Source organism: Notothenia coriiceps, unplaced genomic scaffold, assembly GCF_000735185.1.
Source record: "Notothenia coriiceps isolate Sejong01 unplaced genomic scaffold, NC01 NC01_scaffold00018512, whole genome shotgun sequence".
Classification (NCBI taxonomy): domain Eukaryota; kingdom Metazoa; phylum Chordata; class Actinopteri; order Perciformes; family Nototheniidae; genus Notothenia; species Notothenia coriiceps.
In genome coordinates, this window is record NW_011351213.1 from 111703 (window position 1) to 125176 (window position 13474).

General features: G+C 42.9%; 2 protein-coding genes across 2 annotated transcripts in view; one reads left to right on the forward strand and one right to left on the reverse strand.

Moving 5' to 3' along the window:
• Window positions 1–13474, forward strand: part of LOC104951102 (trypsinogen-like protein 3) — a 129588-nt gene that overhangs the window by 83045 nt on the left and 33069 nt on the right. The window lies entirely within an intron of this gene.
• LOC104951097 (grainyhead-like protein 1 homolog) lies at window positions 2684–5285 on the reverse strand. The gene is made up of 5 exons (XM_010777734.1): window positions 5174–5285; window positions 4953–5041; window positions 4755–4840; window positions 4544–4608; window positions 2684–3790 (listed from the first exon to the last, which is right to left on the reverse strand). The coding sequence occupies exons 2-5, from the start codon at window positions 5032–5034 to the stop codon at window positions 3676–3678; spliced, it is 348 nt and encodes a 115-aa protein (XP_010776036.1). The 5' UTR covers window positions 5035–5041; window positions 5174–5285; the 3' UTR covers window positions 2684–3675.

The following is a 13474-nucleotide window of genomic DNA, read 5'->3' on the forward strand; positions in this document are numbered from 1 at the left end:
ATGCTGGGATCCGGAACGGTGCAGCTGGAGCGCTGTGCCCGCAATGACGTCACACATAATTTGGCGGGACTTGAAGAATCCCCGAGAAGATCCAGAAATGGTCAACATTGAAGGGCAGATTAATGGTTATCAAAGTACAAATATCCAAAATCAGTTCAGTAACGGTTTTCAAGGGGACAATATTTACTCAAATTGATGGGTTTGGATGATGGGGGAAAATCGTGTCACAGGCTCTTTAAGGGGAACTGGGAATATGTATCAGCTGCTTGTGTGACAGTCGGACAGTGAATACTTTAGAGCGGCCGCTGCAGTGTGAGCTAACCGGGAGCTAACGGGAGAATAAACTCCCGTGGAAGAGCAGCAAGCACTGCAGCGGTCGGTAAATGCCGCTGAAACACATTAATAAACAATGAATCACGGCACTCTGGAGAAAAGCATAAGGTTGGAGAAGTCGATATTTAATTTAATCTGGCTTCGTGTGATTAAAAGCAACACGATCAGCGACCCGACGCAGTCCCCCCATTGTTGTTGTTGTTGTGAGCGCCGTAACGCCGTTGGGGAGCGAATCAGCGATGTAAACGGTGATGTCATGACGCAGCAGCGGCAGCACCAGTCGAGTTCTGGGCGGTGTGAACAGAACGGGAGCAGAAAAGGGAAACCGGAGCTGAACCAGAAAAGCTCTAGCACGGAGCTAGAACGGGAAAAGCACTGGTGTGAAAGCCGCATCATAGGAATGAATGAGGCCCCGCCTCCCACGCTGTATCCAGTTCTTATTATACATCCATGGTTACAGTGCCTCACAGTGGTACAATACCAATATTACTTCCCCACAGTACAGAATAGACATAATCTTTCTAGAGCAGGGGTCGGCAACAGGCGGACCGCGGTCCGGATCCGGACCTGGACCTATAATCAATACATTAATAGGGGATTTCAATTTTGACAGGGCAATTCTATTTTAACCGCTGCCGACAGGGGGCGAAAGAGAGGAGTGAGCGATACAGGGAGAGAAACACAGAAGAAGAGATGAGAGCGCGGCAGAGAGAAGCGGAGAGGAAAGTGAGTGAAGAGAATAATTTGCGATACAGGGAGAGAAGACGGAGAGGAGAGTGAACAGGCGTGTTAGCGGCAGACAGGGAGAGACAAATAATTACACATGGCGCTCTCCAAGAAGAGGAAAGTGGACAGTGAGAACAGATCTTTTAACCCTGAGTGGACGGACTCATTCATGTTCATCCTGCCCACTGGGAGCACAGAGCCAGTGTGTCTCATTTGTTCAGAGACCGTGGCGCTCATTAAAAGTGCCAAAACGCCACTATGAGACAAAACACAAAGTGTTTGACCAAACATTCCCTCTCAAGTCAGAACTGAGCTCACAAAAAATAAGTAGTCTCAGAGCCCAATATGATCATTCGACCAGGATCAAAATTAAAACTAAATATTGTTCCACCCAGGGCAGGCTAACCGAGGCTAACCAATGAGCACCTGCATGTGTGTATGAGAATGGCCCTGACACCATTTCAGCCCAGATTTAAACTCCTGGCAGGACAAGCTGGAGCTCAATTCTCGCACTGAATTAAAAAAGAAGTGAGTGAGCAATATAAGAGGGAAAGAAAGAGAAACTTTTAAACTGTTCAATTGTTATGACGTGTAAAGACTGATATTATTCTATAATCGGCTGAAACTGTTAAGTCATGATGTGAAACGGTTAAAGAAAAAGGGAAACTCAAGCTGCTGCTACACTTTATTTTATTTATCTAAAATTAAGCACTTTTAAGATGCACACATTTTCAAAAGCTATTTTATTTATTTTATCTATTTTATCTTTAAATGCAGCCAGAGAGGAACATTACCCATATCCACAGTATTCACTGTATATCTGTATAGTTCAATGCTAATTGACAATCAATATTGTTGTTTTTGAATTGTACTTTCTTTATTTGATTGGCAGTCAGCTATTGATGACATGCAGACGTTGATAAAGCTACAGGCTACTTCAATATATATCACACTAATTCATTAAGCAAGTTAGACATTTTGATGTTCCGGACCTTTGCATGGGGAGATTTTCTCTAACTGGACCTTGTTGAATTTTAGTTGAATACCCCTGCTCTAGAGTCTATACATATAATAACTGAGGACATATGTAAACATTTCCCTTAACACCATGTGTTGAGCAAACCTAACATTTGCATACGCCTCAAGAAAAACTGTCCCTACAGTGAAGTATGGTGGGGGCTGCATGACGTAGGTTGTATCCATCATGTTGTATCGAGTGCTAGTCCTACCATTACAAAACCTAATCACCACTTCTGACTCTGAAATCATCCAGCAGTTTAAATCCAACTCTGACACAGAATGATTCAATTTGCTTCGATTAGCATTAAGAGCAAGTGCAATAAATAAACATTGCCAAGGAGTTTTAATACTGTTCCTCACATTTGTATTTAAGCAGCTTTTTTCATACCAGCCCAGATACAACCAAATAATTAGCACGTGTTTAAAACGCTGCCTGAAGACCACAGAGGATGCCGACCACAATTTAGAACATTTACAAGCAAAAAAAGATTAAATAAACAGGTATTATTCATCACAACCTGGCAACTATTGTGTTCCTATTGTTGACTTAATAAAGGGTGCCATATTAAATAGTAAAAAAAAACTAAAAAACAAGACAAGTGGATGCATATAAAATAATATTTATTGACTTATTCAAAATACTGTACATTATGTTGCATGAAGCAAATTAAGGATGCTAATAGGATACAATTAATCAGGTGTAAACAGGCTTGAAACGTTTCACTGTTAGGCTCTAATATTTGCCGGGGCCTCAGAAAAAGATTGTGTTAATGGATGGAGCAGTTAAGTCCCCGACTAATTTCATAAACACTAATGAGTACAGTCTCTTCAGAAGGAGGAAAAACAATAAACACATGCACAGGGGAAGCAAAACAGTTCAACAGCATACTGGAGACTCACTGTCCTGTTCCAGCATCTCCAGAACCAGGCCTCATGCAATTGTAGATGCTGAGACACCAGCATGTCACCACTATGGGAGACTGGGATTTCCCATGCACTTATGGGCACCAGTTACAATATGACCAATCAATAAAAGATTGGCAACCAAAAAAAAAAGAGAAATGCAGTTTAAAAACTTGACAAAAGCACTTTATAGGGAATTGAAAAAATAACAATATTCATACAAAACATTAGTCCATTAACTTAAACTGTTAGGTGCCAGAAAACTATGCCTTTCATACACCTGATCAAGTCATTGAAAAGCTTTCACCACCAGAGGTGACGTTGAGAATAACTGGAGCACAGAGGAAGCAGACACTGCTGTTCATCCGGCGGACACAGCAGGAGGCCGGCGCTCTGTGGGGACCGGAACAACTACCTCCTGTCTATCTGCATACGAACTTAAGTTAACAGGTCCGAAAAAAAACTAAAAATATTTCCTCCCTAAGCCAAAAGTCTGGGCACTTCGGTAGGCGTGTGTTCCTGAAGATAAACACCTGATGCAGAGGGGAGGAGGAGTTTAGCCATGGATCCATTTAACCAACAAACCAAGACTATCATGTGGCCTTCCCCAATGAACACATGTTGTTGCTAATCTAATACTGCTAGCCCCCCCCCCCTCATTCACGGTGAATTTGGTGCTGTGCCTAACAACCCTCAGATTTCTGACAGAGTGACGCGAAAGGATTCCGCAGAGCTCTCAACAGCTAGGATGAAGGTGTCCTCGTTGGAGTAGTGCTGGATCATGTTGTCGTCCATGTTCACCAGGACCCTGAGGGACAGGAAACACATCTCAGACCAGAGTCCCCGTTACTTTGAGGCAAAGTCTACAGTGAACAGCGCTTCTGAGGTCATCTGCATATCTATTCCATTTAATCCCATGAATGGTAATGTTGGTCTGTAGGTCGTTACATGAATTTGGTAAAGACTGAAATATGTCAATCACTTGGGAAAGATGGGACAGTATGAGAGTACAGCAATGAAATACTGTACGTAAATACAGGTTTGAGGTACATCACCTGGGACTACATATACTGCTACTCAATACTTCTACAGTTCAGAAGCAAATATTGTTCTTTTTACTACATTTATTTCACAACTCTTTTTTTAACTTGTGTAAATGTAACAGGTTACCAGGCAGTATATAGTTAAACAAAAAAGTAATTAATGCATCGGAACTCATATATGGGCCATTGTGTATAATGAGTACATTTTACATTTTAATATATTTTAAAGCTAAAACTTTTGTACTTTAATTTAGGTCCAATTGAATATGTAAATGCGGTACTTTTACTTGTAACAGAGTATATTTACACTGTTGTACTACTTATTTTACTTATCCTGTCTTTTAAGTATAATATGCACCTATGCATTATAACCTCAAAACTCACGACATCCCATCATCCTCAGCTACCTTTGTATTTAGTGCTACTCAGCAAATGTTAGCTAAAAAAGAAAGCAAATATGGAGAACACGTTAAACCGTATAACTTCCAAATGCTCGTGTTAGCATTTAGCTCACTCACCCTTTTTTGCTTTTCTGGTAAACTCTGGCCTTCTTGTCAATAGGTAGTGCGTATTTCTCTGAGATCTGAGAGACATTAAAAAACACTATGAGGCCCTACATGTTTATTACCATCTTAAAAAGAATTGTATTGATGATCTGGGGCAAAATGGATGTAGCTATGTTCCATTATTCAGACTAAAGCAGCAGAACAATATTTTGCTAATACTCACGGCCTCTGTCAGTGCGTTAAGGGTTGGGGAGCGCAGCATTAAGGCATCAAACACTTCATCACACTCCTTCCTCACGTACAGCAGGACTGGTAATGAGTAATGAATGGAGAAAGCATAATAACTTTTTCATTCAGACAAAAAAAAAAAAAAGGTATGAGACCAAAATCCTGTAATGAGAAAAGAGGGACATTTACACACCTCTCCTTTGCAGATCCACTTTGGGTTTCTTAGGCTGAGGCACACATATATCCTCCTCAGCAACACATGCCATTCTCTTCATGGGAGTACTAAACACACACACGGGCACGCACACGTTATTTGAGGCCTCATATGGACAATTGTAAACAATCCCAAATTCATGCAAATCCAAAAGATCTTCAAACCAGAAGTGTGAAAATAACAGTAGATATGATTCTTACCGATCTCTGTTCGCCTCTTCACTGTTAAAAGCGAACACCTGCAAATGGAGTTAAAGAGGAAATGTTCTGCTGATGTTCAGGTGTAAATCAGTATGTAGTGTCTCTACTTTAAAGAGTCCTCTCCAGCTGATTTGCAGGTGTATATCAGTATGTAACGTCTCTACTTTAAAGAGTCCTCTCCTGCTGATGTTCAGGTGTATATCAGTATGTAGTGTCTCTGCTTTAAAGAGTCCTCTCCTGCTGATGTCCAGGTGTATATCAGTATGTAGCGTCTCTACTTTAAAGAGTCCTCTCCTGCTGATGTTCAGGTGTATATCAGTATGTAGTGTCTCTACTTTAAAGAGTCCTCTCCTGCTGATGTTCAGGTGTATATCAGTATGTAGTGTCTCTGCTTTAAAGAGTCCAGTTCAAAAAGCTCTTTATTTATCTCATACACCTCTTTTCACCCTCTTTCTCCCAGTGTGCTCTGTCTGTCTGTCTGTCTGTCTGTCTGTCTGTCTGTCTGTCTGTCTGTGTGTGTACACTCTGTGACAAGTATTAGACAAGTGAGTATTTTGTCATGCAAATTGTCCAGCTCCAAGCTGTACGAACTTCAATTCATATTGGATTCAAGCATATCAGCTGATGTGTATTTGTGTAATGAGGGAGGGTGTGGTCTATGGAGGTCAACACTCAACACTCTATATCAAGGTGTGCAGAATTATACACACAGCTCCACTTCGACACCAACAAGTTGGAGGTGGGGATCTAGTATGAGCTGATATTATTAAAGATGAGCTAGTTGGACCTTTTCAGGTTGAAGATGGACTCAAAATCAACTCCTGAACCTACTGCCAGTTTTTAGAAGACACTTTCTTCCATCAGTGGAACAGGAAAAGGTCTGCATCTTTCAGGAAGACCATGATTTTATGAAGGATAATGCTCCATCGCATGCATCAAAGTACACTCCCCAGTAAAGGCCTTAAAGATGAAAGAAAGGTGACATGGCCCCCTTCCTCACCTGACCTAAACCCTTCCTCGCCTGACCTAAACCCTTCCTCGCCTGACCTAAACCCTTCCTCACCTGACTTAAACCCTTCCTTACCTGACCTTAACCCTTCCTCTCTGACTTAAACCCTTCCTCGCCTGACCTAGGGCGAGTAAACGTTATTCAGCTCGAGTTCAGGGCGTTCCGAGCTGAATAAGGCTGTCAAATTACGGCAAGAAGCCCCCCTGGCGGAAACATTGCTTGTGATTGTTATTGAAGAAAAGGGTGGCTGTATTTGTAAATGATTATTTATTTTTTAATCTCAGAAATGTTTATTTGTACATTTTGAGTTGTTAGTTTATTATTCTCACTTTAATGAACGGTAAAATAAACAAGTAAGATGGGAACATTTTAGTTTTTCCTTAAGCTGCATATTCATTCTGAACACCAATAGTGGCCCAATGACTGTGCAGACATACGGCTCTGGAAAAAAGAGACCACTCCGAATTTTTTTTAAATCAGCATCTCCAAATGTATGGCAGCCATTCCAGAAAAGTGTCTGTTGAATTCCAACACAAGCACACCTCATAATGAGGTACTGAATTAAAGAGGAAAAGTATAAAAAACACTGCTGTGGTCATCCCTATCCTCTTGCCATAGGATCAGCTGGATGGCAAAAACAGTAGTACTACCTCAAACGATTGACCATGCCTAAAGAGTTGAAAAGAAACGTTCTATTTCGTCCCTACTGACCGCCAGAGGCGGTGCTCTTAGCACTGGATATGTCCATCGCACGCATGCGCAGTTCGAGTACCAATAACAACAAAGTCACCTGTGACCCACGTGACTACGGCTACATAGGCCGGCGTCATTAGTGGATCGGTTCCTTTTCATCTTCTCGCTTAGCGAGAGTACCGTGGTTGCATTTTTGTAACCTAACGACGTTCCGTGTGGAAGCGTTGGATCTAAGGTTTCCACCGCTTACAGGGCCGGCTGAGTGCAGTTTTCGCGACTATTCCAGTGCGGGGCTAGCGGGTTACCCCCGTCCCCGCGCAGGAAGCTGTGGCCGGCTACGGCGAAAAACTTCGACGGACATGTTGGGTGTCGGCTTCGGTCGGTGATGGCATGTTTCGCTTCCCTCTCCGCCAGGCCAAGGCTGTCCGATTTCTGTCTTGCTTACTACTTGGCTTTTTAACTTTTTATGTCCCACGGCAGCGTTTCCGCTCCGCCTCTCCCAGGAGTTCGCCTTGCTGTGCTCAATTTGTATTCTGCTGACCTGTCGCGTAGTAAAACAAGCTATTATTAGCATTTTGGGTTCCAGCTTTAAGCCTGTGTTTCCTTGTTTAAATTAGTTAGGCAGTAGCATCGCTCAGGCCTGACCCGTTGCGCCCTGGCGCGCAGCGTTGGCTGACGCCGGGATTACCCGTGCTATTTTGTTTTACTATTTTGCTAATAACTTTTTTTCCCTTGGTGACTGGCAGGGCGGTTCCGGGCTCGCCCTCTCCCAGGAGTTTGCATGCTTGTTGTGCTATTTTGTCTGCGCGAGGCTATTATTCACCATTTTGAGTTAACAGCTTTAGCTCTGTTTCCTCGTTTAGCCTAGTTAGCGTCAGGCGGGGCGCAGCAGCAACCACCCGGCTAAGCCGTCATGTTGAGCTTCTTTTCCTTTTCTTGTTTTTCTTTTAGTTCAAGCTAGGTGAAAGGCTCGCTCGATCGCGCCCACGCTCCCTTTGCTGGTAACTTGGTGTAGGCACATTTACATCCACGTGTGTCGTCTTATGGCGAGTAGGACATTGGCTCTACTTCTCCCGTTCAGCGCCACGGCGCTCTCTCAGCTGGTGAAAGCGCGCTGTGTCCTCCCCGCACCCGCTCCCCGTTGCCTTGCATCCTGGCCACCTACATAAAATGGCTCATTCATGTAGTGCGCTGTATGGTTCCTCTTGAGCCCCGAGGACGGGCCATGACGCTGCCCCTCTTGCCTTGGTCCTCGAGCATCTTGAGGGAGGGTCTCAACGCAGAAACGCCTGCATGAACTGTAGCTGTGCATGCCTCGGGCAGGCTCAGAGTAGCTTGAGTTGCAGAGGTGGGAGCATTTCTGGCGGCAGCCAACGAACACCTCTCCTCGTCACATTCCCCCCAGAGCAGTTTTACGCCGTTCCCGGCGACGTGGGAACCGGCGGCTAGGGGGTCCCCAACAGGAGGCTAGAAATAGGCCTGTCCTATAAAAGGTGGACAATTAGCTTGCCGACCCTGGGCACGAATTGAAGAGCCTCCNTTCAAAAAGCTCTTTCCCTCACACTGCCTGAGCTGCAGCACCTCTTTTCACCCTCCGTCTGAAACCAGAGCTGCTCTGATTGGTTAGCTGGCCCGCTCTGTTGTGATTGGTCAACCTGCTTAGAGATGCCCCGCCCCTTTAGCCTTAATCACGTACAATGTGTTGGAGCGCTAGCCAATAGGAGCACGAGTGTTACGTAGTGATGTCACAATGTTTTGGAACTTTGTGATTTTAGTCTCTGCAAACCATTGACATGCACTTAAAAAAAAAAGTAAAGTGTCTTTGAGCATTAGGAAAATCACTTTAACATGCCATGTAGTATTATTATTATTACTATTATTATTATTATTATTATTATTATTATTGCCAAAAGGGCCTCTTTTAAAGTTCCTAAAGTTGTAAATTGTCTCTTTTTTAACGTCTCGATGTGTTTTCTGTCTTCCCTTCAGCTTCTGGCTCCTTCATCTATCCCCCTCTTCCTCCTGCTCCTCCTCTTCCTCCTCTTCCACCATGTTTCTCCACTTCCTGGCCCTGGTGTTCCTCCTGTCTCCGGGCAGCGAGGCTTTCTCCACCACCAGATCCCAGAGAGGCAGAATCCAGAGGGACCGCAGGAACATCCGGCCCAACATCATCCTCATCATCACCGACGACCAGGACGTGGAGCTGGGTAAGAGCCTCTCTGGTCCTCCTGTTTATTGGTGTTAGTTTAGTTTAGTTTATAGTTTAGTTCATAGTTCATCGTTTATAGTTTCTAGTGTCGTGGACAGTCCCCATTCATCAACTGTCACAAAACACAGTAAATGGGGCAGCTTTAGCCGACATTGCTAATGTCCAGCTCTATCTATCTATCCATCTCTCCATCCATCTCTCCATCCATCTATCCATCCATCTATCTCTCTATCTATCTATCTCTCTCTCTATCTATCTCTCTATCTCTCTATATCTCTATCTATCTCTCCATCCATCTCTCCATCCATCTCTCCATCCATCTCTCCATCTCTCTATCTATATATATATCCATCTATCTATCTATCTCTCCATCTCTCCATCCATCTATCTATCTATCTCTCCATCTCTCCATCCATCTATCTATCCATCTATCCATCCATCTATCTATCTTCTCTCATCTCTCTATCTTCTTCTCTCTCTCTATCTCTTTATCTATCCATCTATCCATCTATCCATCTATTTACCTATCTCTCTATCCATCTATCTATCTATCTATCTATCTATCTATCTCTCTCTCTCTCTCTCTCTCTCTCTCTCTCTATCTCTTTATCTATCCATCTATCCATCTATCCATCTATTTACCTATCTCTCTATCCATCTATCTATCCATCTATCTATCTCTCCATCTCTCCATCCATCTATCTATCTATCTATCTATCTCTCTCTCTCTCTCTCTCTATCTATCTCTCTATCAATCTATCTATCTATCTCTCCATCCATCTATCTCTCTACCACCTGGTCCTAATGAAGCTCTTTCTCTTCGTGGTCCTCCTCCTCACATTAAATATTAAACAGAGGCCATGAGCCGAGCAGAGCGGCCATCTGGTCGATTAACCGCTGAATCATAATGGAGGTCAGATTATGTAAATGCCATATCTTATTCATATAATGCAGATTTAATGTGTTGTAGTGTTTCCAGAGGTACAGGACAGAACAGGTACATTTGTTATATTTGATATAGCTTTAAAACAAAAAACACGCTGTACGCATAACACACTCTATATGCAACTAAACACACATTAAGAGTTCATTACCTTATTTCATTAGGTATGTTGTGCATCATTTGTGTGTGTCTTTTGCATGAAAAAAGGCGTATACAAATGCAGAATATTAATAGATAAAATGTTTTTTTCTAACCTATTATAAATCAATTAAGTTAAGATTAATAAAATACAACTTTTAGGACCATTTATTGAGATTCTTTTGAGGGTTTCTGGTTATTTTCTAGCTTGTAAACGTTTCATTGCAATACATGAACTCTCTCCAATTTCAAAAGCGTTTTCTTTTTAATGACCTTTCTCAGTGTCTGTGCCTCTAGACTCTGGAAGTCAGCTTTAAACCTTATATAGTCCTCTCTATGCAATGCATGTATACAAATAAAGATATATTTAAATCTGCAGCTCTGACCTCCACACTGCGTCCTCAGGTTCTCTGCAGGTGATGAATAAAACCCGTAAGATAATGGAGGAGGGCGGCACGACCTTCACCAACGCCTTCGTCTCCACGCCCATGTGCTGCCCGTCTCGCTCCTCCATGCTGACGGGGAAGTACGTGCACAACCACAACACCTACACCAACAACGAGAACTGCTCCTCTCCGTCCTGGCAGGCGCAGCACGAGCCTCGCTCCTTCGCCGTTTACCTCAACAACACCGGATACCGGACAGGTAAGGAAACACAGTGGAAACTAGTTCACTTTCAAGGAGGTTTTTAGAGATGCATGAACATCCAAAAGGTTCCCTTTAAACACCTGAAGTCTGAACACTGAACACATGCAGTTCTGTTTACAGCAGAGGAAGACAGACAGGAAGTGAGCACTACCAGGAACACAGCATGGACTCTGCAGAGTTTAAGGACTTGTTAGTGGAACAGACTCTGACAGTCACAGAAAGCCCTGATGCTGTTGCTGCAGTTCAGCCGCTGGAACATTTTCACGTCAATAAAATCACTTATTAATGAATATCAGGAGTTTATATAAAGCTGACGTTTTCTCATTATTTAACGTATAAAAGTGGCATTTCTCAGGTCAGAGTCCTGCCAGCTCGCTGCCAGTCTTCCACTCGTGTTAGTCCATGCAAATATTTTACAGTAAGCTCGACTCCTGGCTGTCTGCTGGGAGAAATGCAAACAGAGTGTGTGTGCCAGGTGTGTGTGCCGAGTGTGTGTGTGTGTGTGTGTGTGTGTGTGTGTGTGTGTGTGTGTGTGTGTGTGTGTGTGTGTGTGTGTGTGTGTGTGTGATGGGCAGCTCAGTGGGGTCCTGCAGATGCACCGCTCTGAAATTAGCCTCCTCTCGGACAGACTGGCTCTCTGCCCGGTCTCGCCGAGAAACTGAGAGCAGCAGAGCCAGGGGAAAGACACACACACACACACACACACACACACACACACACACACACACACACACACACACACACACACACACACACACACACTTCATTTCTGCAGGTACAGGTAGAAGCACACAGAAAACAACATGCATTAATTAAAAGCTGTTTTATTTGCATTGCATCAAGTTCCTCGTCCACTTAGTCTGCAGAATGTCTCAGTTCTGACTCGTGTCACATAATATTCCATCTCTATGTTACATAACGCTTAATTTAGCTTCTATCCAAAGAGACTTACAATAAGTGCATCAAACCATGCAGAGACCATAGGCAGAGACACACTCAGAAAAAGCAAGAGTCCTGCAGGAACATTGGCTTTAAGAAAACCAAACCATCGTAAAAGAACATTTTTCTTTTTTACCCAAATGTTTTATCGGCCAAGCTGCAGGCGAGGAAGGTAAGACTTGAATGAGGCTTTATTGAGAATGAATTACAGCGGGGTTGTTTCCATCTTGCACCGTCCACTTCGAGATAGCATATCTAACAACACTGCATTAAATAACAGAAACACGTTCAAATTGTCAAAATGTTGAATCCTTGCTTTGGAAACTCTTTGCTTTGCACACTGAAAGCTGCGTTCTGGCACTTTCACCAGTTGTAAATAATCAAATATAGCACTTTATATCAAAGGAAACATAACCTTAGCATAGTGCGTCTTTTTCGCTATATAAAGAAACTCTGTCCTTAATTTAAATGACATTTAACGACTTTGTATCCATGCAAACATCATATTTTTTATAATTTGAAGTGCTTAAGTGTTTTCTTCTCCTCCTTCCAGGCTGCACATTAAAACAACCCCTCTCTTTATTCTGCTTTGCACACTGAAAGCTGCATTATGGCACTATCACTGTCTGTAAATATTGAAATATAGCACTTCACAACAGAGGAATAGCAATTTTTTTTTTAGCATAACCCATTTATTTTAAATGTCCTTAACTTAAATGACAACCAACGACTTTGTATCCATTCAAACATCATATTTTTTATAGTTTAAAGTGCTTAAGTGTCTTCTTCTTCTCCTTCCAGGCTGCACATTAAAACAACCCCTCTCTTTATTCTCCATCTCTTCCTCAGGCTTCTTCGGCAAGTACCTGAACGAGTACAACGGCAGCTACATCCCTCCTGGGTGGCGCGAGTGGGTCGGATTGATCAAAAATTCCCGCTTTTATAATTACACCGTGTGTCGGAACGGATTCAAGGAGAAGCACGGGGCCGATTACGCCAAGGTATGTGCTCATCGTTAACTCGTTTGTTCCCCTCGATATAAAGAGGAGGCGGGACAAATTGCAGCTTGCACTCGAGCTCTAAATACACACGAGAAGCTCTTCACTTATTGCGCTGTTGTGATGTCGACGAGCAGGAATTCTGATCAGATTAAAGGGACTCTTCCTCTGCTGCATGCCTTAAGTCCACATCTAGAAGCTTCTTTATGAGATGAACATGTGTTCGTGTCTGTCTGCCGTTTTCCTTGTTGTCTCGGAAATGTGACTTTACGGCCGTTTAAGTAAGAAACACTTATTTAAGGGCTTTTCCCCAGACACAGTCACAAAGTGCTTCACCAATCATTGAAACATCACAAGCCACGTGTTGAGAAGTGCTGTCAGACTCTGGAACAATAATATCCTATTATATATGTTACTGGAAATCTATCTATCTATCCATCTCTCTCTCTCTCTCTATCTATATATCTATCCCTCTCTCTCTCTCTCTCTCTCTCTCTCTCTCTCTTATATATCTATCCATCTCTCTCTCTCTCTCTCTCTCTTCTATCCTCTTCTTCTCTCTCTATATATCTCTATATATATCTCTATATATATCTCTATCTCTCTATATATATCTCTCTCTCTCTCTCTATATCTATCTCTCTCCCTCTCTCTCTCTCTCTCTCTCTCTCTCTATATATCTCTATATATCTCTATATATCTCCATGGAACCATCCTCCATCCA